Source organism: Anomaloglossus baeobatrachus, chromosome 10, assembly GCF_048569485.1.
Source record: "Anomaloglossus baeobatrachus isolate aAnoBae1 chromosome 10, aAnoBae1.hap1, whole genome shotgun sequence".
Taxonomy (NCBI): domain Eukaryota; kingdom Metazoa; phylum Chordata; class Amphibia; order Anura; family Aromobatidae; genus Anomaloglossus; species Anomaloglossus baeobatrachus.
In genome coordinates this window covers 44,333,348-44,357,717 of record NC_134362.1, presented here as the reverse complement: position 1 = coordinate 44,357,717, position 24,370 = coordinate 44,333,348, and the positions used below count along the sequence as shown (strand labels likewise).

The window sequence follows — 24,370 nt, the reverse complement described above, 5'->3', positions numbered from 1 at the left end:
CACATACACGGCATCAAATATGCCTCACTTAATGTGAGCTCAGTCCTGGGGTGTGCCAATACTAAATCCAGGAAAACAACAGGATCGGTCTAAAGGAGCATTAATGAAGGGAAGAAAGAGAATTCCAATGATTTTAAAATCCAAACCTTTTTATTAGTCGTCCCTTTATAGCCACAACGCGTTTCGACAACCAGTGTGTTGTCTTCCTCAGGTGATATAATGAGACCATACAAACATGACATATAAAGGCAAATCCTAATTAGACTTTTAGCTATATCAATTAAAAAGAGGGCTGTTAAAAAAGCAATTAACCCTATAAAAACCGGACCGTACTATATCTTATAAGCAGTCTCTCTACAACTATGTGCATAAAACCATTCTAATAAAATATTATAATAAAATATTATATGCCACAAAACATATACGGTAATCCAGAGAGTATTTAAAAAAAAAAAAAAATAATAATAATAATAATAAAAATGATAAAAACAATTTAAAAACAATTAAAAATTACATACACCAATCTTAGAATTTATTTTCAATTTTAGGGAGAGAGACAACCATTCCGGGACATCAAATTCTATCATGTTCCTCCATAACTGAGCTATTTAGACTCTCTCTATTCCAATAGTTGAAACAGAAGACCTCTCCTCTATTCAGGATACTACATCTTCACCGTTTAGCAACATTATCCAAAGCAAGGTTATGCCCTTCTGGAGTCAGAGTACCAAGCTTAAAAATCCAGAAGCTTTCCTTCTTGATCAATCTTGTTAGCGAATCTGGATTTTTGTTATTTATATGATCAATAATGATTAACCTTAATTCAGCTTTAACTGGGGTTGTGCGGGGGCGCACAACTCTTCTAGGTGAGCGCTTCTCATCGCGCTCCCCTTATTTTCCTTTTTCTTAAATACTAAATCCAGAACTTCTAGACCTGGGTAAAACTTTGCCAATAAACCTTATCAAGTCTTAGTTACATTTACAAGAATGTAGAAAAGAGTAAGACCTGCTCTGCCACACGTTCCAAGTAACAGGCAAGTGCTATTCACAAGCAACCATGACTCATTAAAGGGAACCTGTCATCAGAAATTTCGCCCAAAAGCTAAAAGATTCCCCCTCTGCAGCTCCTGGGCTGCATTCTAGGAAGGTCCCTGTTATTATTGTGCCCCATGTGAGACCAAAATAAAGCCTTTATAAAGTTCTACCTTTTTGTATGCAGCTTCTGTAAATCTGTCACGGGGGCGGGCTCTCTGCCGTCCGTTATTCTGCCTCCTGGTCCTGTACGCCGCCCCCATCGCTCCTTTCCATATCTGATGCACCGCCCACTGCTCCAGCCATCCCCACGCATGCCCAGTGCCAGTCTCACAGGACTGAGCAGTGTGACCGCTGGTGACGTGTGCGCAGGCAAGTGATTATGGACGGGACTGTGACTGTTATCAGCAAGTACCCGGCCATAATCTCGTGAGCGCGCAAACCTCTCCAGCATTCACACTGAGCTCAGTGTAGATGCTAGACTGTATGGGCTGCTTCCAGGGATGACGTCCCTTTGTCATGTGATAGGGGCGTGTTCGAAATACTATCACATGACAAAGGGACGTCATCCCTGGAAGCAGCCCATACAGTCTAGCATCTACACTGAGCTCAGTGTGAATGCTGGAGAGGTTTGCGCGCTCACGAGATTATGGCCGGGTACTTGCTGATAACAGTCACAGTCCCGTCCATAATCACTTGCCTGCGCACATGTCACCAGCGTTCACACTGCTCAGTCCTGTGAGACTGGCACTGGGCATGCGTGGGGATGGCTGGAGCAGTGGGCGGTGCATCAGATATGGAAAGGAGCGATGGGGGCGGCGTACAGGACCAGGAGGCAGAATAACGGACGGCAGAGAGCCCGCCCCCGTGTCAGATTTACAGAAGCTGCATACAAAAAGGTAGAACTTTATAAAGGCTTTATTTTGGTCTCACATGGGGCACAATAATAACAGGGACCTTCCTAGAATGCAGCCCAGGAGCTGCAGAGGGGGAATCTTTTAGCTTTTGGGCGAAATTTCTGATGACAGGTTCCCTTTAACAGAAAATTCAGGTTTATGGCGGCCAAATAGTTTACAAGGTTACTGCTACTTCCTCAGAAAGGAGGCACAATTAAGAAGGCATCCAAGAAAGCAGCGTTAGGCTATGTGCGCACGCTGCGTTTTTTTGACGCTCCGTTTTTGTGCGTTTTTGGCCGCTAAAAACGCACAAAAACGCACCTGCGTCGAAAAAAACGCATCAAAAAACGCATGCGTTTTTACCGCTATTTGGTGCGTTTTGCTGCGTTTTTCCAATGCATTGCATGGGCGGAAAACGCAGGAAAGAATTGACATGTCCATTTTTTTTTCCAAGCTCAAAAACGCAGCTTAAAAAAACAGTTGTGTGCGGACAGCAAAAATGAAAACTCATAGACTTTGGTGGGGAAGCAAAGTCATGCAGTTTTGAGGCCAAAAACGCACCCGAAAAACGCGCAAAAACGCCGTGGAAAAACGCATTGTGCGCACATAGCCTTATCCGAAAAGCTGCATTTTCGTCTACATTGGACTGTCTAAAAGCATAACCATGTGTTGGATGAAATGCTGGATAAGGCTATGTGCGCACGTTGCCTTGTTTGTGACCACAAAGATGCAATGTTTTTACGAGTTTTTTGCTGCATTTTGCTGCATTTTTGTTGCTGTGTTTTTTCCGATACATTGAATGGGTGAAAAATGCTGGCAAAGATGGGAATTTTGTTTACTTACCGTAAATTCCTTTTCTTCTAGCTCCTATTGGGAGACCCAGACAATTGGGTGTATAGCTTCTGCCTCCGGAGGCCACACAAAGTATTACACTTTAAAAAGTGTAACCCCTCCCCTCTGCCTATACACCCTCCCGTGCATCACGGGCTCCTCAGTTTTGGTGCAAAAGCAGGAAGGAGAAAACTTATAAATTGGTCTAGGGTAAATTCAATCCGAAGGATGTTCGGAGAACTGAAAACCATGAACCAAAAGAACAATTCAACATGAACAACATGTGTACACAAAAGAACAACCAGCCCGAAGGGAACAGGGGCGGGTGCTGGGTCTCCCAATAGGAGCTAGAAGAAAAGGAATTTACGGTAAGTAAACAAAATTCCCTTCTTCTTTGTCGCTCCATTGGGAGACCCAGACAATTGGGACGTCCAAGAGCAGTCCCTGGGTGGGTAAAAGAATACCTCAATAAAAAGAGCCGAAACGGCCCCCTCTTACAGGTGGGCAACCGCCGCCTGAAGGACTCGCCTACCTAGACTGGCGTCTGCCGAAGCATAGGTATGCACTTGATAGTGTTTCGTGAAAGTGTGCAGACTAGACCACGTAGCTGCCTGACACACCTGCTGAGCCGTAGCCCGGTGCCGCAATGCCCAGGACGCACCCACGGCTCTGGTAGAATGGGCTTTCAGCCCTGAAGGAAGCGGAAGCCCAGAAGAACGGTAGGCTTCGAGAATCGGTTCCTTGATCCACCGAGCCAAGGTTGACTTGGAAGCCTGCGAACCCTTACGCTGGCCAGCGACAAGGACAAAGAGCGCATCTGAACGACGCAGGGGCGCCGTGCGAGACACGTAGAGCCGGAGTGCTCTCACCAGATCCAAAGAGTGCAAATCCTTTTCACATTGGTGAATTGGATTAGGGCAAAATGAAGGCAAGGAGATATCCTGATTGAGATGAAAAGGAGATACCACCTTAGGGAGAAATTCCGGGACCGGACGCAGAACCACCTTATCCTGGTGGAACACCAGGAAGGGGGCTTTGCATGACAGCGCTGCTAGCTCAGACACTCTCCGGAGTGATGTAACTGCCACTAGAAAGGCCACCTTCTGCGAAAGACATGATAAAGAGACATCCCGCAGCGGCTCGAAAGGTGGTTTCTGAAGAGCCGTTAGCACCCTGTTAAGATCCCAGGGTTCCAGCGGACGCTTGTAAGGTGGGACTATGTGGCAAACTCCCTGCAGGAACGTGCGGACCTGCGGAAGCCTGGCTAGACGCTTTTGAAAGAATACGGAGAGCGCCGATACTTGGCCCTTGAGAGAGCCGAGTGACAAACCCTTGTCCATTCCGGATTAAAGGAATGAAAGAAAAGTGGGTAAGGTAAACGGCCATGGAGGAAAACCATTATCAGAGCACCAGGATAAGAAGATTTGCCAAGACCTGTAATAGATCTTGGAGGACGTTGGCTTCCTGGCCTGTCTCATGGTGACAATAACATCCTGAGATAACCCTGAAGACGCTAGGAGCCAGGACTCAATGGCCACACAGTCAGGTTGAGGGCCACAGAATTCAGATGGAAAAATGGGCCTTGTGACAGCAAGTCTGGTCGGTCTGGAAGTGCCCACGGTTGACCCACCGTGATATGCCACAGATCCGGATACCACGACCGCCTCGGCCAGTCTGGAGCGATGAGAATGGCGCGACGGCAGTCAGACCTGATCTTGCGTAACACTCTGGGCAGCATCGCCAGAGGAGGAAACACATAAGGCAGTCGAAACTGCGACCAATCCTGAACTAACGCGTCCGCCGCCAGAGCTCTGTGATCCTGAGACCGTGCCATGAATCCCGGGACTTTGTTGTTGTGCCGTGACGCCCTGAGATCGACGTCCGGCGTTCCCCAGCGGCGACAGATCTCTCGAAACACTTCTGGGTGCAGAGACCATTCCCCCGCATACATGCCCTGACGACTGAGAAAATCTGCTTCCCAGTTTTCTACGCCCGGGATGTACACTGCAGAGATGGTGGAGGCTGTGGCTTCCACCCACTGCAGAATCCGCCGGACTTCCTGGAAGGCTTGACGACTGCGAGTGCCGCCTTGGTGGTTGATGTATGCGACGGCAGTGGCGTTGTCCGACTGGATACGGATCTGCCTGCCCTCCAGCCACCGATGGAAAGCCAATAGGGCTAGATACACTGCCCTTATCTCCAGAACATTGATCTGAAGGGAAGACTCTATCAGAGTCCAGGTTCCCTGAGCCCTGTGGTGGAGAAAAACCGCTCCCCACCCTGACAGGCTCGCGTCCGTGGTGACTACAGCCCAGGCAGGGGGTAGGAAGGATTTCCCTGCGATAGAGAGTTGGGAAGGAGCCACCACTGAAGAGACGTCTTGGTTGCAAGGGAAAGAGAGACGTTCCTGTCGAGGGAAGTCGACCTCCTGTCCCATTTGCGGAGAATGTCCCATTGGAGTGGCCGTAGATGGAATTGCGCGAACGGCACTGCCTCCATCGCTGCCACCATCTTCCCCAGGAAGTGCATGAGGCGCCTTAAGTGGTGTGACTGACTCCGAAGAAGTGATTGCACCCCTGCCTGCAGAGAAAGCTGTTTGTCCCGCGGTAGCTTGACTACCGCTGACTGTGTATGAAACTCCATCCCGAGGTAAGTCAGTGATTGGGTCGGTGTCAACTTGGATTTCGGGAAGTTGATGATCCACCCGAATTGCTGGAGAGTCGCCAGAGCGACGGTAAGGCTGTGTTGACACGCCACCCGAGAAGGGGCCCTGACTAGGAGATCGTCTAAGGAGGGAATCACCGAGTGGCCCTGAGAGTGTAGGACCGCCACGACGGATGCCATGACTTTGGTGAAAACCCGTGGGGCTGTCGCCAGGCCGAAAGGCAATGCCACGAACTGAAGGTGTTCGTTCCCGATGGCGAAACGCAAGAAGCGTTGATGTTCGGGTGCGATCGGCACGTGGAGATAAGCATCCTTGATGTCGATCGATGCTAGGAAGTCTCCTTGTGACATCGAGGCGATGACCGAGCGGAGAGATTCCATCCGAAACCGTCTGGTTCTCACATGTCTGTTGAGCAGCTTGAGGTCCAGAACGGGACGGAATGATCCGTCCTTTTTTGGCACCACGAACAAGTTGGAGTAAAAGCCGCGACCACGTTCCTGAAGGGGAACGGGGGTCACAACTCCTTCTGTCTTCAGAGCGTCCACTGCCTGAAAAAGTGCGTCGGCCTGAGTGGGGGGCGGAGAGGTTCTGAAGAAACGAGCCGCAGGACGAGAGCTGAACTCTATCCTGTAACCGTGAGACAGAATGTCTCTCACCCATCGGTCTTGAACATGTGGCCACCAGGCGTCGCCAAAGCGGGAGAGCCTGCCACCGACCGAGGATGCGGCTAGGGGATGCCGAGAGTCATGAGGAGGCCGCCTTGGAGGCAGTGCCTCCTGCGGCCTTTTGGGGGCGTGACTTGGACCGCCACGCATAGGAGTTCCTCTGGCCTTTCTCCGGCCTGCTGGACGAAGAGGATTGGGGCTTGGCGGAGGGACGAAAGGACCGAAACCTCGATTGTATTTTCCGTTGCTGAGGTCTCTTAGGTTTGGACTGGGGTAAGGAGGAGTCCTTTCCCTTGGATTCCTTAATAATCTCATCCAATCGTTCGCCAAACAATCGTTCGCCAGAAAACGGCAAACCGGTTAAGAACCTCTTGGAAGCCGAGTCTGCCTTCCATTCGCGCAGCCACATGGCCCTGCGGACTGCCACAGAGTTAGCGGATGCCACAGCTGTACGGCTAGCAGAGTCTAGGACTGCGTTCATGGCGTAGGAAGAAAAAGCTGACGCTTGAGAAGTCAAAGACGCAACTTGCGGAGCAGAATTACGTGTGACAGCATTAATCTCAGCCAGACAAGCTGAGATAGCTTGGAGTGCCCACACGGCTGCAAAGGCCGGGGCAAAAGACGCGCCCGTGGCCTCATAGATGGACTTCACCAGGAGCTCTGTCTGCCTGTCAGTGGCATCCTTTAGCGATGAGCCATCTGCAACCGATACCACAGATCTAGCCGCCAATCTAGAGACTGGAGGATCCACCTTGGGACATTGAGCCCAACCCTTAACGACTTCAGAGGGGAAGGGGTAACGCGTGTCAGTGAGGCGCTTAGTAAAGCGCTTGTCCGGAACCGCTCTGGGCTTCTGGACAGCGTCTCTGAAGTTAGAGTGATCAAAAAACGCACTACGTGTACGTTTGGGGAACCGAAACTGGTGTTTCTCCTGCTGAGACGCTGACTCCTCTACAGTAGGAGGCGGGGGAGAGAGATCCAACACCTGGTTGATGGACGAGATAAGATCATTCACTATGGCGTCCCCTTCAGGTGTATCAAGGTTAAGGGCGACGTCAGGGTCAGAGCCCTGAGCTGCGACGTCCGCCTCGTCCTCCAGAGAGTCCTCAAGCTGGGAACCCGAGCAGCGTGAAGAAGTCGGGGAAGATTCCCAGCGAGCCCGCTTAGCCGGTCTAGGACTGTGGTCCGGGCAGGAGTCCTCCACGTGGGACCTAGGGCCTGACCTGGGAGCGCGCTGCGGCGCGGACCGAGAGGGGCCTGGAGGCGACAATCCAACAGGGGCCGGGGCCTGTGCAAGGACCGGTCTGGACTGCAAAGCTTCTAGCAGCTTGGCAGACCATTTGTCCATAGACTGAGCCATGGATTGTGAAAGTGACTCAGAGTTTCTCAGCAAAAGAGGCGAACTCTGTCCCTGCCGCCTGGACAGGGGGAGCAGGGGGGTCTACATGAGCCGAGGGGCCCACTAGTGACCGAGGCTCCGGCTGAGCAAGCGAAACAGGGGTCGAGCATTGCTCACAGTGAGGGTAGGTGGAACCCGCAGGTAACATAGCCCCACAAGAGGTACAGGCCGCAAAAAACCCCTGTGCCTTAACAGCTTTGCTCCTTGTGGACGACATGCTGTTGTCTCCTAGGAGAATGATCACTGAGGGTATATGGGCAAAAAAGGGTATACAGCCCGACCGAACAGAAATATATATATATATATATAAATACGTATCTATTCCGGCACCCTAGGGGGGACCAGCACCGGGTGACCGGTGTGGCTTACCGACCACTAACAAGCGGTGTGTGTGTCCTTCAGATTCCCTGCCTTAGGTCCCCCGGAGCTGCAGAGCTGTTCCTGAGAATCCTCCACCGGCAGAATGCCCAAAAAATGGCTGCCGGAGCTCTCAGGGGAGGAGTGGAGCCGTGGGCGGCGCCAGAAAAGTGCGGGAATCTGGGGTCCCCACAGTGATCAGTGAGGGGGGAGGAAACATGCAGGATGCTCCAGCCCTCACATCCGACGTCAGGTCGGCAGTCCCGCCCTTACCCCTGACAGGCAGGCCCGGGGGCGGGATTTTTGCGACTAGGCCGCGATGAAGCCGGGGACTAAATTTGAGACCGCGCCCGACAAGCAGGCACGGTCGGCGCGGAAGTCCGCCGGCCTTCTCAATTCAGCAGCTGCCGCAGCGTCCGGGAAGAAGGTGCGCTCCTGCACAGACCCCAATGGGGACACAGAGTACCTTAGAGTTGCAGGGCCCGGTCCCTGAGGTTGAATAGACTCCGGTCCAGCAGATTCCCACAGGGGCTGCGGAGGGAGCACGGTCCCAGTAAATGGATGACCGCTCAGGATCCCACTTCTCCCAGAGCCGCTAAGGGATGGTGAAGGAGACGGCATGAGGCTCTGGCCTTTGTACCCGCAATGGGTACCTCAACCTTAACAACACCGCCGACGTAGTGGGGTGAGAAGGGAACATGCCGGGGGCCCCGTGGGGGCCCTCTTTTCTTCCAACCGACATAACTAATATGAGAATGCATGAGTGCATGTGTGCCTCCTTCCACACAAAGCATAAAACTGAAGAGCCCGTGATCCACGGGAGGGTGTATAGGCAGAGGGGAGGGGTTACACTTTTTAAAGTGTAATACTTTGTGTGGCCTCCGGAGGCAGAAGCTATACACCCAATTGTCTGGGTCTCCCAATGGAGCGACAAAGAAAATGCAGAAATAATTGACATGTTACATCTTTGTGGTCACCACAAAAACGCACCTAAAACAAAACTGCATTGTGCGGACAGTAAAAATGAAAACTGGGGAAGCAAAGTCATGCAGTTTTTAGACCAAAACTGCACCCAAAAAACGCAGTGTGCGTACATAGCTTGATTCTGTATCTATAATGTAATCAGGTAAGTATGAAATACTGCACCATTAAATAAGATTGGTCGAAGGGCTGTCCAATAAAAAAAAAGGATACATTTAGGCTATGTGCGCACGCTGCGTTTTTTTGACGCTGCGTTTTTGGCCGCTAAAAACGCACAAAAACGCACCTGCGTCGAAAAAATGCATAAAAAAACGCATGCATTTTTACCGTGATTTGGTGCGTTTTTGATCTTTGCGTTTTGCTGCGTTTTTCCAATGCATTGCATGGGAGGAAAACGCAGAAAAACGCAGGAAAGAATTGACATGTCCATTTTTTTTTTCAAGCTCAAAAACGCAGCTTAAAAAAACAGTTGTGTGCGGACAGCAAAAATGAAAACTCATAGACTTTGCTGGGGAAGCAAAGTCATGCAGTTTTGAGGTCAAAAACGCACCCGAAAAACACACAAAAACACAGCGAAAAACGCACTGTGCGCACATAGCCTTATACAGTAGTGTAAGCGAGCTTCTAAACTTATACACCCACCTATACACATTAAATAGCTATGGGGCCAAGCAACATTTATCTCTTCTGGCTACCTACCCCATACAAAGGAGCACTCGGCTCGGTCGGGCGCTCTCTCGTTCTGTACAATTGAGCCACTGCCAGACTTCTCTGGCAGCGTCTTTTTTTTTTTTTTTTTTTTTTTTTTAAACAGGGAGGACAAAAGGATGTTCAAATTCAGCAGATGAGATCCTTCCCCCCCACCCCATCAGCATAATTAATCAGGAGAGGGAGTTGAGAGACCCCAATACACAAAACACTGTCGGACAATTTCGCCGATTGGCAGTTTCAGCCTGACTTTATTTTAATACTAGCTGTACTCCCCGGCTTCGCCCGGGTTAATAACCGCTGTTAACAAAATAGAATGTATTAACAAAAATGTATTCTGCACACAAACCACAAAACAAATAGATAGAAATGTAATTATTAAATTGTTGCCTATATTAACCAATCAGAGCTCAGATTAATTAACTGTAGCAAAATAGAAGCTAAGCTGTTATTGGTTGCTATTGGCAGCCTGATAAATCTCCAGGCAACAGAAAGCCCTCCCCCTGACAGTATATATTAGCTCACACATACACATATAGACAGGTCATGTGACTGACAGCTGCCGTATTTCCTATGTGGTACATTTGTTGCTCTTGTAGTTTGGCTGCTTATTAATCAGATTTTTATTTTTCAAGGATAATACCAGACTTGTGTGTGTTTAGGGCGATTATGTGGTGAGGTTGGTGTATGTGTGGTGAGATGTGTGCTGAGGGTGGTATATGTGTTCAAGCACGTGGTAGTGTGTGGTGAGATGTGTGCTGAGGGTGGTATATGTGTTCAAGCACGTGGTTGTGTGTGATGAGATGTGTGCTGAGGGTGGTATATGTGTTCAAGCACGTGGTAGTGTGTGGCGCATTTTGTGTGTGTGTTCATATCCCCGAGTGTGGTGAGTATCCCATGTCGGGGCCCCACCTTAGCAACTGTACGGTATACACTCTTTGGCGCCATCGCTCTCATTCCTTAAGTCCCCCTTGTTCACATCTGGCAGCTGTCAATTTGCCCCTAACACTTTTCGTTTCACTTTTCCCCCATTATGTAGATAGGGGCAAAATTGATTGGTAAATTGGAACGCGCGGGGTTAAAATTTCACCTCACAACATAGCACCCAGCGCTGCCCGGGATAGTAACTGTCTCTCTGTTTCTCTTCCATTCTCTGTCTGTCTCCCCCTCTGTATATATCTCTCTGTCTCTCTCTCTCTCTTTGTCTGTCTGTCTCTTTCCCTGTCTGTCTCTGTCTCCATCTGTCTATCTATCTCTTTCCCTGTCTGTCTATCTATTTCTGTCACTTTCCCTGTCTGTTTCTTTCCCCGTCTGTCTATTTCCCTCTCTTTCCCGGTCTGTCTCTTTCCCTGTCAGTCTGTCTCTTTCCCTGTCAGTCTGTCTCTTTGTGTCAGTCTCTTACCTTGTCTATGACTGTCTTGGTCTCTTTCATCGTCTGTCTAAATCTCTTTCCCTGTCTGTCTATCTGTCTCTTTTCCTGTCTGTCTCTTTCTCTCTCTTTCCCTGTCTGTCTCTTTCCCTCTGTCTGTCTCTTTGTCTGTCTCTTTACCTGTCTTTGTCTGTCTCTTACCCTGTCTGTCTCTTTCCCTGTCAGTCTGTCTCTTTGTCTGTGTCTGTTTCTTACCCTGTCTGTGTCTGCCTCTTTCCCTGTCTGTGTCTGTCTCTTTCCCTAGCCGCATTGTGACACTCCAACATTCCATATAAGGGCGTGGCTGCGCATTCTTCTGAAGTTCTGGCTGCACTGTGGCTCCCAGCTCCATTCGCTTTAATGGAGGCAGGTTTTCTGGTGAATAACTGTAAAGTGCGGGGTTAAACTTTCCCTTCAAAACATAGCCTATGACGCTCTCGGGGTCCAGAAGTGTGAGTGTGCAAAATTTTGTGGCTGTAGCTGCGAAGGTGCAGATGCCAATCCCGGACATACACACATTCAGCTTTATATATTAGATTTATGGGAGCCTTCAGGATCGAATACTCAACAGATCTCCAGTACAGGAAGTACCAGTGTTGTGGATGAGATTTTAAGAAGTCTTATCCACACACTGTGATGGGGAGGGGAAACCTACAGCATAAATAGTTGTCAACTTAACCTGCAAATTTCAGCATTTGCAATGCAAAAGGATGAAATCTATAGGATATGTCCCATGTGGATTTACTCTTATAACTGCAGGAAAGACTAATTTCAGTATGCAAATAAGACCAAAACATACTCAGGTGGTCCCAGGACAGTAAATTCAACCCACAGCCTCCCCCTCGATGGCTGCACAATTGGGTAACATCACTGAAATCTCCAACGCTCTGAACAGTCCAAAAGCATCCGACAAACTCCCTGTAACTTCCAAGAATATACAGAAACTAGTCAGCGCTATAAAAACAGAAAACGCCTATTACCAAACGGATTGCAATTATTTCCCTATTAAAACTTTTAACTTTCGTCAAATGTAACAAATGGATAATTCCTTCTTTCAAATCTCTGAACACTAATTAATGGTGTGACATCCTGAAAATACATCCTGGAAGCCAACTTTACAATGACACCATGTAAAAGCCTCGCCCTTTTGTTTGACATGGTAAAGAAAAAAGGAAAACTACAAAAGAGAGAAATTGTGAACTCCAGTAACCCCAGTAGTGCAGGTAACGTTATATTACAGTGTAGAAACCTACCTGACCACAAATGCAGCACAGTTTTCATCAATTGTTTTTTACTTTGAGCTACTTATGGAATTAAACACAGATTAACAGAAATATCCCGCCTGGAGAACACTAGTCAATGTGTTTGTTACACGAAACCAAAAGATAAAAGAACACAAAAAGAATAAAGGAACAAGAAAGGGGAATGAAAAATGTTGCACAACCTTTCCAGACAAGGAGAAAAATAGTAAAACCATCAATCTGGGCAGCGCATACATATGCAGAAAATGAAAAATGCAAAATGTGAATAAAGATATAAAATGAAGGGGCCAGTATATTAAAGCAACCATTAGTGTATAATAATAGTGAGACCATAATTGTGCACTTCTATTACAGACTAAGGACCACTATACCAAAAAGCACAAACCAAAGGGTGCATGTCAAAATGTCTCTGGTAAGTGATAGCAGCTTCAATTTCTAAGAAAAATACTGATGGCACTTCCAAGTTTTCTAAGGGTACTTTCACACTTGTGTTGTTTGGCAGCCGTCGCAATCCGCCGCTTTGGGAAACAGCGCAATCTGTTAACGGATGTGTGATGTTTCCCATTGACTAGTATTGATGACGCATTGCGACGGATGGCCTTGCGTTGCATCTGCCGGCCAACACCTCGTTGCATGCGCCGGGCAGAAAGAACACAGCATGTAGCGTTTTTCTGCGCTTCCCAGAGCGTAAAAAAAACGCAATGTGCAGGATTCTGTCGGCGTCTGTCGTTTTTATAATGGAAGCCTATGGTGGTGGAATCCGTCACTTGACGGATTCCTGTGACGGATCCGTCTTTACACAACTGAGCATGCTCAGTTGACTAAATCGCTGAGAAAAAAAGCTACAACGGATTGCGTTGTTTTGCAGGATCCATTGCATCAGATACATCCGTCACACAACGCAATGCGACGGATGCCGCACAACGCAAGTGTGAACTAATATCAACAGGTGCATACTGCGCATGAAACATAGTGACAAAAAAAAAAAAGAGACCGTTGCACTCTGCAGTGCTAAGATATGTGTAATAATGAATATAAGAATCTAAACATGCAATACCGCTATGAAAAACATATGAAAATTGAGATACTTAGCACACAAAAATGGCCAATTTTATGTGAGCCCAACAGTCAGCACCAAGACGACCTTTGTTACTAAGCTCCAATGTCTAATCACAGAAATGTAGTACAAATGTCAGGGATTATGGAAATTAGACTGCTAATGTTTACAGGGGGGGAAATTACAGCTTTACCATAATTGAAGCGGATAGTGACACTTACTGGACATGGAGAGGAGCATAGCCAGTGCTGCAAAGGTGCCGGCCATTCCCTGCCCGCTGAGGAACATGCTGCTGTAATGCTGAGGGAAGAGGGTCAGCAAGCCAAAAAGACTGCCTTGTAGAATAGCACAGAAGGCTGGAGGAAAAACAAAAATAAATGTTAGGAATTAATGAGAAACACATAAAAATACAAACTGCTATACTGTATATTCTATTCTCATCATCACCAGACTTTGGATACCTTGCGGCAGAGAAGGGAATTTTGTTTACTTACCGTAAATTCCTTTTCTTCTAGCTCTAATTGGGAGACCCAGACAATTGGGTGTATAGGCTATGCCTCCGGAGGCCGCACAAAGTATTACACTTAAAAGTGTTAAGCCCCTCCCCTTCTGCCTATACACCCCCCGTGCTCCCACGGGCTCCTCAGTTTTGGTGCAAAAGCAAGAAGGAGGAAAAAGAATCATAAACTGGTTTAAAGTAACTTCAATCCGAAAGAATATCGGAGAACTGAAACCATTCAACATGAACAACATGTGTACACAAAAAAACAGGGGCGGGCGCTGGGTCTCCCAATTAGAGCTAGAAGAACAGGAATTTACGGTAAGTAAACAAAATTCCCTTCTTCTTTGTCGCTCTATTGGGAGACCCAGACAATTGGGACGTCCAAAAGCAGTCCCTGGGTGGGTAAAATAATACCTCGTAAGAGAGCCGTAAAACGGCCTCTTCCTACAGGTGGGCAACCGCCGCCTGAAGGACTCGTCTACCTAGGCTGGCATCCGCCGAAGCATAGGTATGCACCTGATAGTGCTTCGTGAAAGTGTGCAGGCTCGACCAGGTAGCCGCCTGACACACCTGCTGAGCCGTAGCCTGGTGCCTCAAAGCCCAGGACGCGCCCACGGCTCTGGTAGAATGGGCCTTCAGCCCTGAGGGAACCGGAAGCCCAGCCGAACGGTAAGCTTCGATAATTGGCTCCTTGATCCACCGAGCCAGGGTTGATTTGGAAGCCTGTGACCCTTTACGCTGGCCAGCGACAAGGACAAAGAGTGCATCCGAGCGGCGCAGGGGCGCCGTACGAGAAATGTAGAGTCTGAGTGCTCTCACCAGATCTAACAAGTGCAAATCCTTTTCACATTGGTGAACTGGATGAGGACAAAAAGAAGGTAAGGAGATATCCTGATTGAGATGAAAGGGGGATACCACCTTAGGGAGAAATTCCGGAACCGGACGCAGAACCACCTTGTCCTGGTGAAACACCAGGAAAGGGGTTTTGCATGACAGCGCTGCTAGCTCAGACACTCTCCGAAGTGAAGTGACTGCTACTAGAAAAACCACTTTCTGCGAAAGGCGTGAGAGAGAAAAATCCCTCATTGGCTCGAATGGTGGTTTCTGAAGAACCATCAGCACCCTGTTCAGATCCCAGGGTTCTAACGGCCGCTTGTAAGGAGGGACTATGTGACAAACCCCCTGCAGGAACGTGCGTACCTGTGGAAGTCTGGCTAGGCGCTTCTGGAAAAACACAGAGAGCGCTGAGACTTGTCCCTTAAGGGAGCCGAGCGACAAACCCTTTTCCAGTCCAGATTGAAGGAAGGACAGAAAAGTGGGCAAGGCAAAAGGCCAGGGAGAAATACCCTGAGCAGAGCACCACGACAGGAAAATTTTCCACGTCCTGTGGTAGATCTTGGCGGACGTTGGTTTCCTAGCTTGTCTCATAGTGGCAATGACGTCTTGAGATAACCCTGAAGACGCTAGGATCCAGGACTCAATGGCCACACAGTCAGGTTGAGGGCCGCAGAATTCAGATGGAAAAACGGCCCTTGAGATAGCAAGTCTGGTCGGTCTGGTAGTGCCCACGGTTGGCCGACCGTGAGATGCCACAGATCCGGGTACCACGACCGCCTCGGCCAGTCTGGAGCGACGAGGATGACGCGGCGGCAGTCGGCCCTGATCTTGCGTAACACTCTGGGCAACAGTGCCAGCGGAGGAAACACATAAGGGAGCTGAAACTGCGACCAATCCTGAACTAAGGCGTCTGCTGCCAGAGCTCTGGGATCTTGAGACCGTGCCATGAACGCCGGTACCTTGTTGTTGTGCGGGGACGCCATGAGGTCGACGTCCGGCACCCCCCAGCGGCAACAGATCTCCTGAAACACGTCCGGGTGAAGGGACCATTCCCCTGCGTCCATGCCCTGGCGACTGAGATAATCTGCTTCCCAGTTTTCCACGCCTGGAATGTGAACTGCAGAGATGGTGGAGGCCGTGGCTTCCACCCACATCAAAATCCGCCGGACTTCCTGGAAGGCTTGCCGACTGCGTGTGCCGCCTTGGTGGTTGATGTATGCCACCGCTGTGGAATTGTCCGACTGAATTCTGATCTGCTTGTCTTCCAGCCACTGCTGGAACGCTTTCAGGGCAAGATACACTGCCCGTATTTCCAGAACATTGATCTGAAGCGAGGACTCTTGCTGGGTCCACGTACCCTGAGCCCTGTGGTGGAGAAAAACCGCTCCCCACCCTGACAGACTCGCGTCCGTCGTGACCACCTCCCAGGATGGGGGTAGGAAGGATTTCCCTTTCGATAATGAAGTGGGAAGAAGCCACCACCGAAGGGAAGCTTTGGTCGCCTGCGAGAGGGAGACGTTCCTGTCGAGGAACGTCTGCTTCCTGTCCCATTTGCGTAGGATGTCCCATTGAAGAGGACGCAGGTGAAACTGCGCGAAAGGAACTGCCTCCATTGCTGCCACCATCTTCCCCAGGAAGTGCATGAGGCGCCTCAAGGTGTGTGACCGACCTTGAAGGAGAGATTGTACCCCTGTCTGTAGTGACCGCTGCTTGATCAGCGGAAGCTTCACTATCGCTGAGAGGGTATGAAACTCCATGCCAAGGTATGTCAGCGATTGGGCCGGTGTCAGATTTGACTTTGGAAAATTGATGATCCACCCGAAACTCTGGAGAGTCTCCAGGGTAGCGTCGAGGCTGTGTTGGCATGCCTCTAGAGAGGGTGCCTTGATCAACAGATCGTCCAAGTACGGGATCACCGAGTGACCCTGAGAGTGGAGGACCGCTACTACAGTAGCCATAACCTTGGTGAAAACCCGTGGGGCTGTTGCCAGGCCGAACGGCAGTGCCACTAACTGCAGGTGTTCGTTTCCTATGGCGAAGCGCAAGAAGCGCTGGTGCTCTGGAGCAATCGGTACGTGGAGATAAGCATCTTTGATATCGATCGATGCAAGGAAATCTCCCTGGGACATTGAGGCGATGACGGAGCGGAGGGATTCCATCCGGAACCGCCTGGTCTTTACGTGTTTGTTGAGAAGTTTCAGGTCCAGGACAGGTCGGAAAGACCCGTCCTTCTTTGGGACCACAAACAAGTTGGAGTAAAAACCGTGGCCCTGTTGCTGAAGAGGAACAGGGACCACCACTCCTTCTGCCTTCAGAATGCCCACCGCCTGCAGAAGAGCCTCGGCTCGCTCGGGAGGCGGAGATGACCTGAAGAATCGAGTCGGGGGACGAGAGCTGAACTCTATCCTGTAACCGTGAGACAGAATGTCTCTCACCCAACGGTCTTATACCCGTGGCAGCCAGGTGTCGCAAAAGCGGGAGAGCCTGCCACCGACCGAGGATGCGGAGTGAGGATGCCGAAAGTCATGAGGAAGCCGCTTTGGTAGCGGCACCTCCGGTGGTCTTTTAGGACGTGACTTAGACCGCCATGCATCAGAGTTCCTTTGATCTTTCTGAGGCCTTTTGGACGAGGATAATTGGGACCTGCCCGCGCCCCGAAAGGACCGAAACCTCGACTGCCCCTTCCTCTGTTGGGGTATGTTCGGTTTGGGCTGGGGTAAGGATGTATCCTTTCCCTTGGATTGTTTGATGATTTCATCCAAACGCTCGCCAAACAATCGGTCGCCAGAAATTGGCAAACTGGTTAAGCGCTTTTTGGAAACAGAATCTGCCTTCCATTCCCGTAGCCACAAGGCCCTGCGGAGTACCACCGAATTGGCGGCTGCAACCGCCGTACGGCTCGCAGAGTCCAGGACAGCATTAATAGCGTAAGACGCAAATGCCGACGTCTGAGTGGTTATGGACGCCACCTGTGGCGCGGACGTGCGTGTGGCTGCGTCAATTTGCGCTTGACCTGCTGAGATAGCTTGTAGCGCCCATACGGCTGCGAATGCTGGGGCAAAAGAAGCGCCGATAGCTTCATAGATGGATTTCAACCAGAGCTCCATCTGCCTGTCAGTGGCATCTTTGAGTGAAGCCCCATCTTCCACTGCAAGTATGGATCTAGCCGCAAGTCTGGAGATTGGAGGATCCACTTTGGGACACTGAGCCCAACTTTTGACCACGTCAGGGGGAAAGGGATAACGTGTATCCTTAAGGCGCTTAGAAAAACGCTTATCTGGACAAGCATGGTGATTCTGGACTGCCTCTCTGAAATCAGAGTGGTCCAGAAACATACTCGGTGTACGCTTGGGAAACCTGAAACGGAATTTCTCCTGCTGGGAAGCTGACTCCTCCACCGGAGGAGCTGAGGGAGAAATATCCAACATACGATTGATGGACGCAATAAGGTCGTTCACTATGGCGTCCCCGTCCGGAGTATCAAGATTGAGAGCGGCCTCAGGATCAGAATCCTGATCAGCTGTCTCCGCATCATCAACCAGAGATTCCCCCCTCTGATACCCTGCACAATATGATGATGTCGAGGGAAAATCTAAGCGAGCTCGCTTAGTCGGTCTGGGGCTGGGGTCTGTGTCAGAATCCTCAGCTTGGGATCCATGAGATACCCCGGGAGGACATTGTTTGTCCAGCTGAGGTGGGCCAGGGAACAAAGATTCAACAGAGTCCCTGTGCTGAGATACCAGCCTGGACTGCAAGGCTTCTAGTATCTTAGCCATAGTCTCAGAGAGTTTTGCAAACTCCGTCCCTGTCACCTGAACAGTGTTAGCAGGTGGCTCCCCCTGGGCCCCCCCTAGCAGAGGCTCTGGCTGAGCAAGTGCCACAGGGGCCAAACAGTGCACACAATGAGGGTCAGTGGAACCTGTCGGTAGCGGGGTCGTACATGCGGCGCAGGCAACATAATAAGCCTGTGTTTTGGCACCCCTGCCTTTCGTGGGCGCCATGCTATTATCTTCCCTGAGCAACACAATAGGGTATATAGCCAGAAATCAACTGTGCACTATACAGTGTAAAATAAACTTATAATGTTACACTACTGCACAATGGGGCTAGCACCACAGGTGCTGCTTACCACCCGCTTAAGCGGTTGTGAGGCCACCAGAGTCCCTGCCTGGGTCTCCCAGACTTTGTCCCCCTCTGCAGCGTCCGAGGAGCTGACAGGAATGGCTGCCGGCGTCCTGAGGAGAGGAGGGAGCCGTGGGCGTGACCCAGAAAGAGCGGGAACTGGTGCCCGCACTGTGCACAGTGAGGGGAGTGGAGTATGCAAAGCATGCTCCAGCCCTCAGTGCTGCTCGTTCTGAGCAGCGTCCCGCCCTTCCCCTGCCTGTCAGGGCTGGGGGTGGGAGGAAAGGAACTAGGCCGCAAAAAGCCGGGGACTCTAGTAATAAACGCGGCCGCCGTAAAAGCGCGGCCGGCGTGGAAGTCCCCGGCGCACTACAAGTCCCAGCCGCGCCGCAGTGTTTCCATGGCAGCGGCGGTCAGTGCGGCAGTCCCTATACATAAACACACTCAGCAACGCTGAGTGTGTAATGGCACATATTAACCCGGTCAGCGCCGCGGTCCCCGGTGCACTAGCACACCCAGCAAAGCTGGAGTGTTGCTGTGCGCGGTCCCCACCGGGATACAGAGTACCTCCAAGTAGCAGGGCCATGTCCCTGAACGATACCCGGCTCCTATCCAGCAGGCTCCACAGGAGTTGTGGATGAAGCACGGTCTCAGTGCCTGGAGACCGATAGGATCCCACTTCCACCAGAGCCCTGAGGGGGATGGGGAAGGAAAACAGCATGTGGGCTCCAGCCTCCGTACCCGCAATGGATACCTCAACCTTACAACACCACCGACAAGAGTGGGGTGAGAAGGGAGCATGCTGGGGGCCCTATATGGGCCCACTTTTCTTCCATCCGACATGGTCAGCAGCTGCTGCTGACCAATCTGTGGAGCTGTGCGTGCGTGTCTGACCTCCTTCGCACAAAGCAAAAAACTGAGGAGCCCGTGGGAGCACGGGGGGTGTATAGGCAGAAGGGGAGGGGCTTAACACTTTTAAGTGTAATACTTTGTGCGGCCTCCGGAGGCATAGCCTATACACCCAATTGTCTGGGTCTCCCAATAGAGCGACAAAGAAATTTTGTTTACTTACCGTAAATTCCTTTTCTTCTAGCTCCTATTGGGAGACCCAGACAATTGGGTGTATAGCTTCTGCCTCCGGAGGCCACACAAAGTATTACACTTAAAAGTGTAAACCCCTCCCCTCTGCCTATACACCCCCCCGTGCATCACGGGCTCCTCAGTTTTGGTGCAAAAGCAGGAAGGAGGAAACTTATAAATTGGTCTAAGGTAAATTCAATCCGAAGGATGTTCGGAGAACTGAAAACCATGAACCAAAAGAACAATTGAACATGAACAACATGTGTACACAAAAGAACAACAGCCCGAAGGGAACAGGGGCGGGTGCTGGGTCTCCCAATAGGAGCTAGAAGAAAAGGAATTTACGGTAAGTAAACAAAATTCCCTTCTTCTTTGTCGCTCCATTGGGAGACCCAGACAATTGGGACGTCCAAAAGCAGTCCCTGGGTGGGTAAAAGAATACCTCGGTAAAAGAGCCGTAAAACGGCCCCTTCCTACAGGTGGGACACCGCCGCCTGAAGGACTCGCCTACCTAGGCTGGCATCTGCCGAAGCGTAGGTATGCACCTGATAGTGTTTCGTGAAAGTGTGCAGACTCGACCAGGTAGCCGCCTGACACACCTGCTGAGCCGTAGCCTGGTGCCGCAATGCCCAGGACGCACCCACGGCTCTGGTAGAATGGGCTTTCAGCCCTGAAGGAACCGGAAGCCCAGAAGAACGGTAGGCTTCAAGAATTGGTTCCTTGATCCACCAAGCCAAGGTTGGGCTTTGCATGACAGCGCTGCTAGCTCAGACACTCTCCGAAGTGATGTGACTGCCACTAGGAAGACCACCTTCTGCGAAAGGCGTGAAAGAGAAATATCCCTCATTGGCTCGAAAGGTGGTTTCTGAAGAGCCGTTAGCACCCTGTTCAGATCCCAGGGTTCTAGCGGACGCTTGTAAGGAGGGACTATGTGGCAAACCCCCTGCAGGAACGTGCGTACCTGCGGAAGCCTGGCTAGACGCTTTTGAAAAAACACAGAGAGCGCCGAGACTTGTCCCTTAAGAGAGCCGAGAGACAAACCCTTTTCCATTCCGGATTGAAGGAAGGACAGAAAAGTGGGCAAGGCAAATGGCCAAGGAGTAAAACCCTGATCAGAGCACCAGGATAAGAAGATCCTCCACGTCCTGTGGTAGATCTTGGCGGACGTTGGTTTCCTGGCCTGTCTCATAGTGGCAATGACCTCTTGAGATAACCCTGAAGACGCTAGGATCCAGGACTCAATGGCCACACAGTCAGGTTGAGGGCCGCAGAATTCAGATGGAAAAATGGCCCTTGAGACAGCAAGTCTGGTCGGTCTGGTAGTGCCCACGGTTGACCCACCGTGAGATGCCACAGATCCGGGTACCACGACCTCCTCGGCCAGTCTGGGGCGACGAGGATGGCGCGGCGGCAGTCGGACCTGATCTTGCGTAACACTCTGGGCAGCAGTGCCAGAGGAGGAAATACATAAGGCAGTCGAAACTGCGACCAATCCTGAACTAATGCGTCTGCCGCCAGAGCTCTGTGATCTTGAGACCGTGCCATGAATGCCGGGACCTTGTTGTTGTGCCGGGACGCCATTAGGTCGACGTCCGGCTTCCCCCAGCGGCAACAGATCTCTTGAAACACGTCCGGGTGAAGAGACCATTCCCCTGCGTCCATGCCCTGGCGACTGAGAAAGTCTGCTTCCCAGTTTTCTACGCCCGGGATGTGAACTGCGGAGATGGTGGAGGCTGTGGCTTCCACCCACAGCAGAATCCGCCGAACTTCCTGGAAGGCTTGCCGACTGCGTGTGCCGCCTTGGTGGTTGATGTATGCCACCGCCGTGGCGTTGTCCGACTGAATTCGGATCTGCCTGCCTTCCAGCCACGGCTGGAACGCCTTTAGGGCTAGATACACTGCCCTTATCTCCAGAACATTGATCTGAAGGGAGGACTCTGGCTGAGTCCAGGTACCCTGAGCCCTGTGGTGGAGGAAGACCGCTCCCCACCCTGACAGACTCGCGTCCGTCGTGACCACAGCCCAGGATGGGGGCAGGAAGGATTTCCCCTTCGACAAAGAAGTGGGAAGAAGCCACCACTGAAGGGAGGCCTTGGCTGCCCGAGAAAGGGAGACGTTCCTGTCGAGGGACGTCGACTTCCTGTCCCATTTGCGGAGAATGTCCCATTGAAGTGGACGCAGATGAAACTGCGCAAATGGAACTGCCTCCATTGCTGCCACCATCTTCCCTAGGAAGTGCATGAGGCGCCTCAAGGGGTGCGACTGGGCTTGAAGGAGAGATTGCACCCCTGTCTGTAGTGAACGCTGTTTGTCCAGCGGAAGTTTCACTATCGCTGAGAGAGTATGAAACTCCATCCCGAGATATGTCAGCGATTGGGTCGGTGTCAATTTTGACTTTGGGAAATTGATGATCCACCCGAATTTCTGGAGAGTCTCCAGAGCAATGTTCAGGCTGTGTTGGCATGCCACCCGAGAGGGGGCCTTGACAAGAAGATCGTCTAAGTAAGGGATCACCGAGTGTCCCTGAGAGTGTAGGACTGCTACCACTGTTGCCATGACCTTGGTGAAGACCCGTGGGGCTGTCGCCAGGCCGAAAGGCAATGCCACGAACTGAAGGTGTTCGTCCCCGATGGCGAAACGCAGGAAGCGCTGATGCTCTGGTGCAATCGGCACGTGGAGATAAGCATCCCTGATGTCGATTGATGCTAGGAAGTCTCCTTGGGACATCGAGGCGATGACGGAGCGGAGAGATTCCATCCGGAACCGCCTGGTTTTCACGTGTCTGTTGAGCAGTTTGAGGTCCAGAACGGGACGGAAAGATCCGTCCTTTTTTGGCACCACAAACAAGTTGGAGTAAAAACCGTGATCCCATTGCTGAAGGGGAACAGGGATCACCACTCCTTCTGCCTTCAGAGTGCTCACCGCCTGAAGAAGAGCATCGGCTCGCTCGGGGGGCGGAGATGTTCTGAAGAAACGAGTCGGAGGACGAGAGCTGAACTCTATCCTGTAACCGTGAGACAGAATGTCTCTCACCCATCGGTCTTGGGCATGTGGCAACCAGGCGTCGCAAAAGCGGGAGAGCCTGCCACCGACCGAGGATGCGGTTTGGGGAGGCCGAAAGTCATGAGGAGGCCGCTTTGGGAGCGGTTCCTCCGGCGGTCTTTTTAGGACGTGACTTAGACCGCCATGAATCAGAGTTCCTCTGACCCTTCTGTGGCCTGTTGGACGAGAATTGAGACCTGGCTGAGGGCCGAAAGGACCGAAACCTCGATTGTACCTTCCGTTGTTGAGGTCTGTTTGGTTTGGACTGGGGTAAGGACGAGTCCTTTCCCTTGGATTGTTTAATGATTTCATCCAACTGCTCGCCAAACAGGCGGTCGCCAGAAAATGGCAAACCGGTTAAGAACTTTTTGGAAGCAGAGTCTGCATTCCATTCACGTAGCCACATGGCCCTGCGGACTGCCACTGAATTGGCGGATGCTACCGCCGTACGGCTCGCAGAGTCCAGGACAGCATTCATGGCGTAGGACGCAAAGGCCGACGCCTGAGAGGTTAAAGACACAACCTGCGGAGTAGAGGCACGTGTGACTGCATTAATCTCAGACTGACAAGCTGAGATAGCTTGGAGTGCCCATACGGCTGCGAATGCCGGAGCAAAAGACGCGCCTATAGCTTCATAGATGGATTTCATCAGGAGCTCTATCTGCCTGTCAGTGGCATCCTTGAGTGATGAACCATCTGCCACTGCACCTATGGATCTAGTCGCCAGTCTAGAGACTGGAGGATCCACCTTGGGACACTGAGCCCAACCCTTGACTACGTCAGGGGGGAAGGGATAACGTGTGTCATTAAGGCGCTTAGTAAAGCGCTTATCCGGAAAAGCTTGGTGTTTCTGGACTGTATCTCTGAAGTTGGAGTGATCAAGAAACGCACTCCGTGTACGTTTGGGAAACCTAAATTGGAATTTCTCCTGCTGAGAAGCTGACTCCTCAATCGGAGGAGTTGGAGGAGAAAGTTCTAACACCTGATTGATGGACGCTATAAGGTCATTTACTATGGCGTCCCCTTCAGGTGTATCAAGGTTGAGAGCGGCGTCAGGATCAGAGCCCTGATCTGCCACCTCCGCTTCATCCTCCAGAGAGTCCTCATCCTGAGACCCTGAGCAGTGTGATGAAGTCGAGGGAAGCTCCCAGCGAGCCCGCTTAGCCGGTCTGGGACTGCGGTCCGTGTCGGAGTCCTCACCGTGGGACCTATGAGTCGCCCCAGGAGCACTTTGCTGCGCCGACCGAGGGGGGGTCTGAGAGCAATGATTCAACAGTGCCCGGGGCCTGTGTTACCGGTCTGGACTGCAAAGCTTCTAGTATCTTAGCAGACCATCTATCCATAGACTCAGAAAGTTTGTCAGCGAATACTGCAAACTCTGTCCCTGTCACCTGGACAGTGGCAGCAGGTGGTTCCACCTGGGCCGAGGGTCCCACCAGTGGCTGAGGCTCCGGCTGAGTGAGTGTCACAGGGGCCGAGCATTGCACACAATGAGGGTAGGTGGAACCTGCAGGTAGCATAGCCGC

At 51.1% G+C, this 24,370-nt stretch overlaps 1 protein-coding gene across 3 annotated transcripts in view; it reads right to left on the bottom strand.

The window, feature by feature from the left end:
- Positions 1 to 24,370, bottom strand: part of SLC29A2 (solute carrier family 29 member 2) — a 99,837-nt gene that overhangs the window by 28,321 nt on the left and 47,146 nt on the right. For all 3 annotated transcript variants that reach the window (XM_075326433.1, XM_075326431.1, XM_075326432.1), the window contains one exon: positions 13,483 to 13,617. In XM_075326433.1, the coding sequence (XP_075182548.1) occupies positions 13,483 to 13,617 (135 nt within the window). The remainder of the gene's footprint in view (positions 1 to 13,482; positions 13,618 to 24,370) is intronic.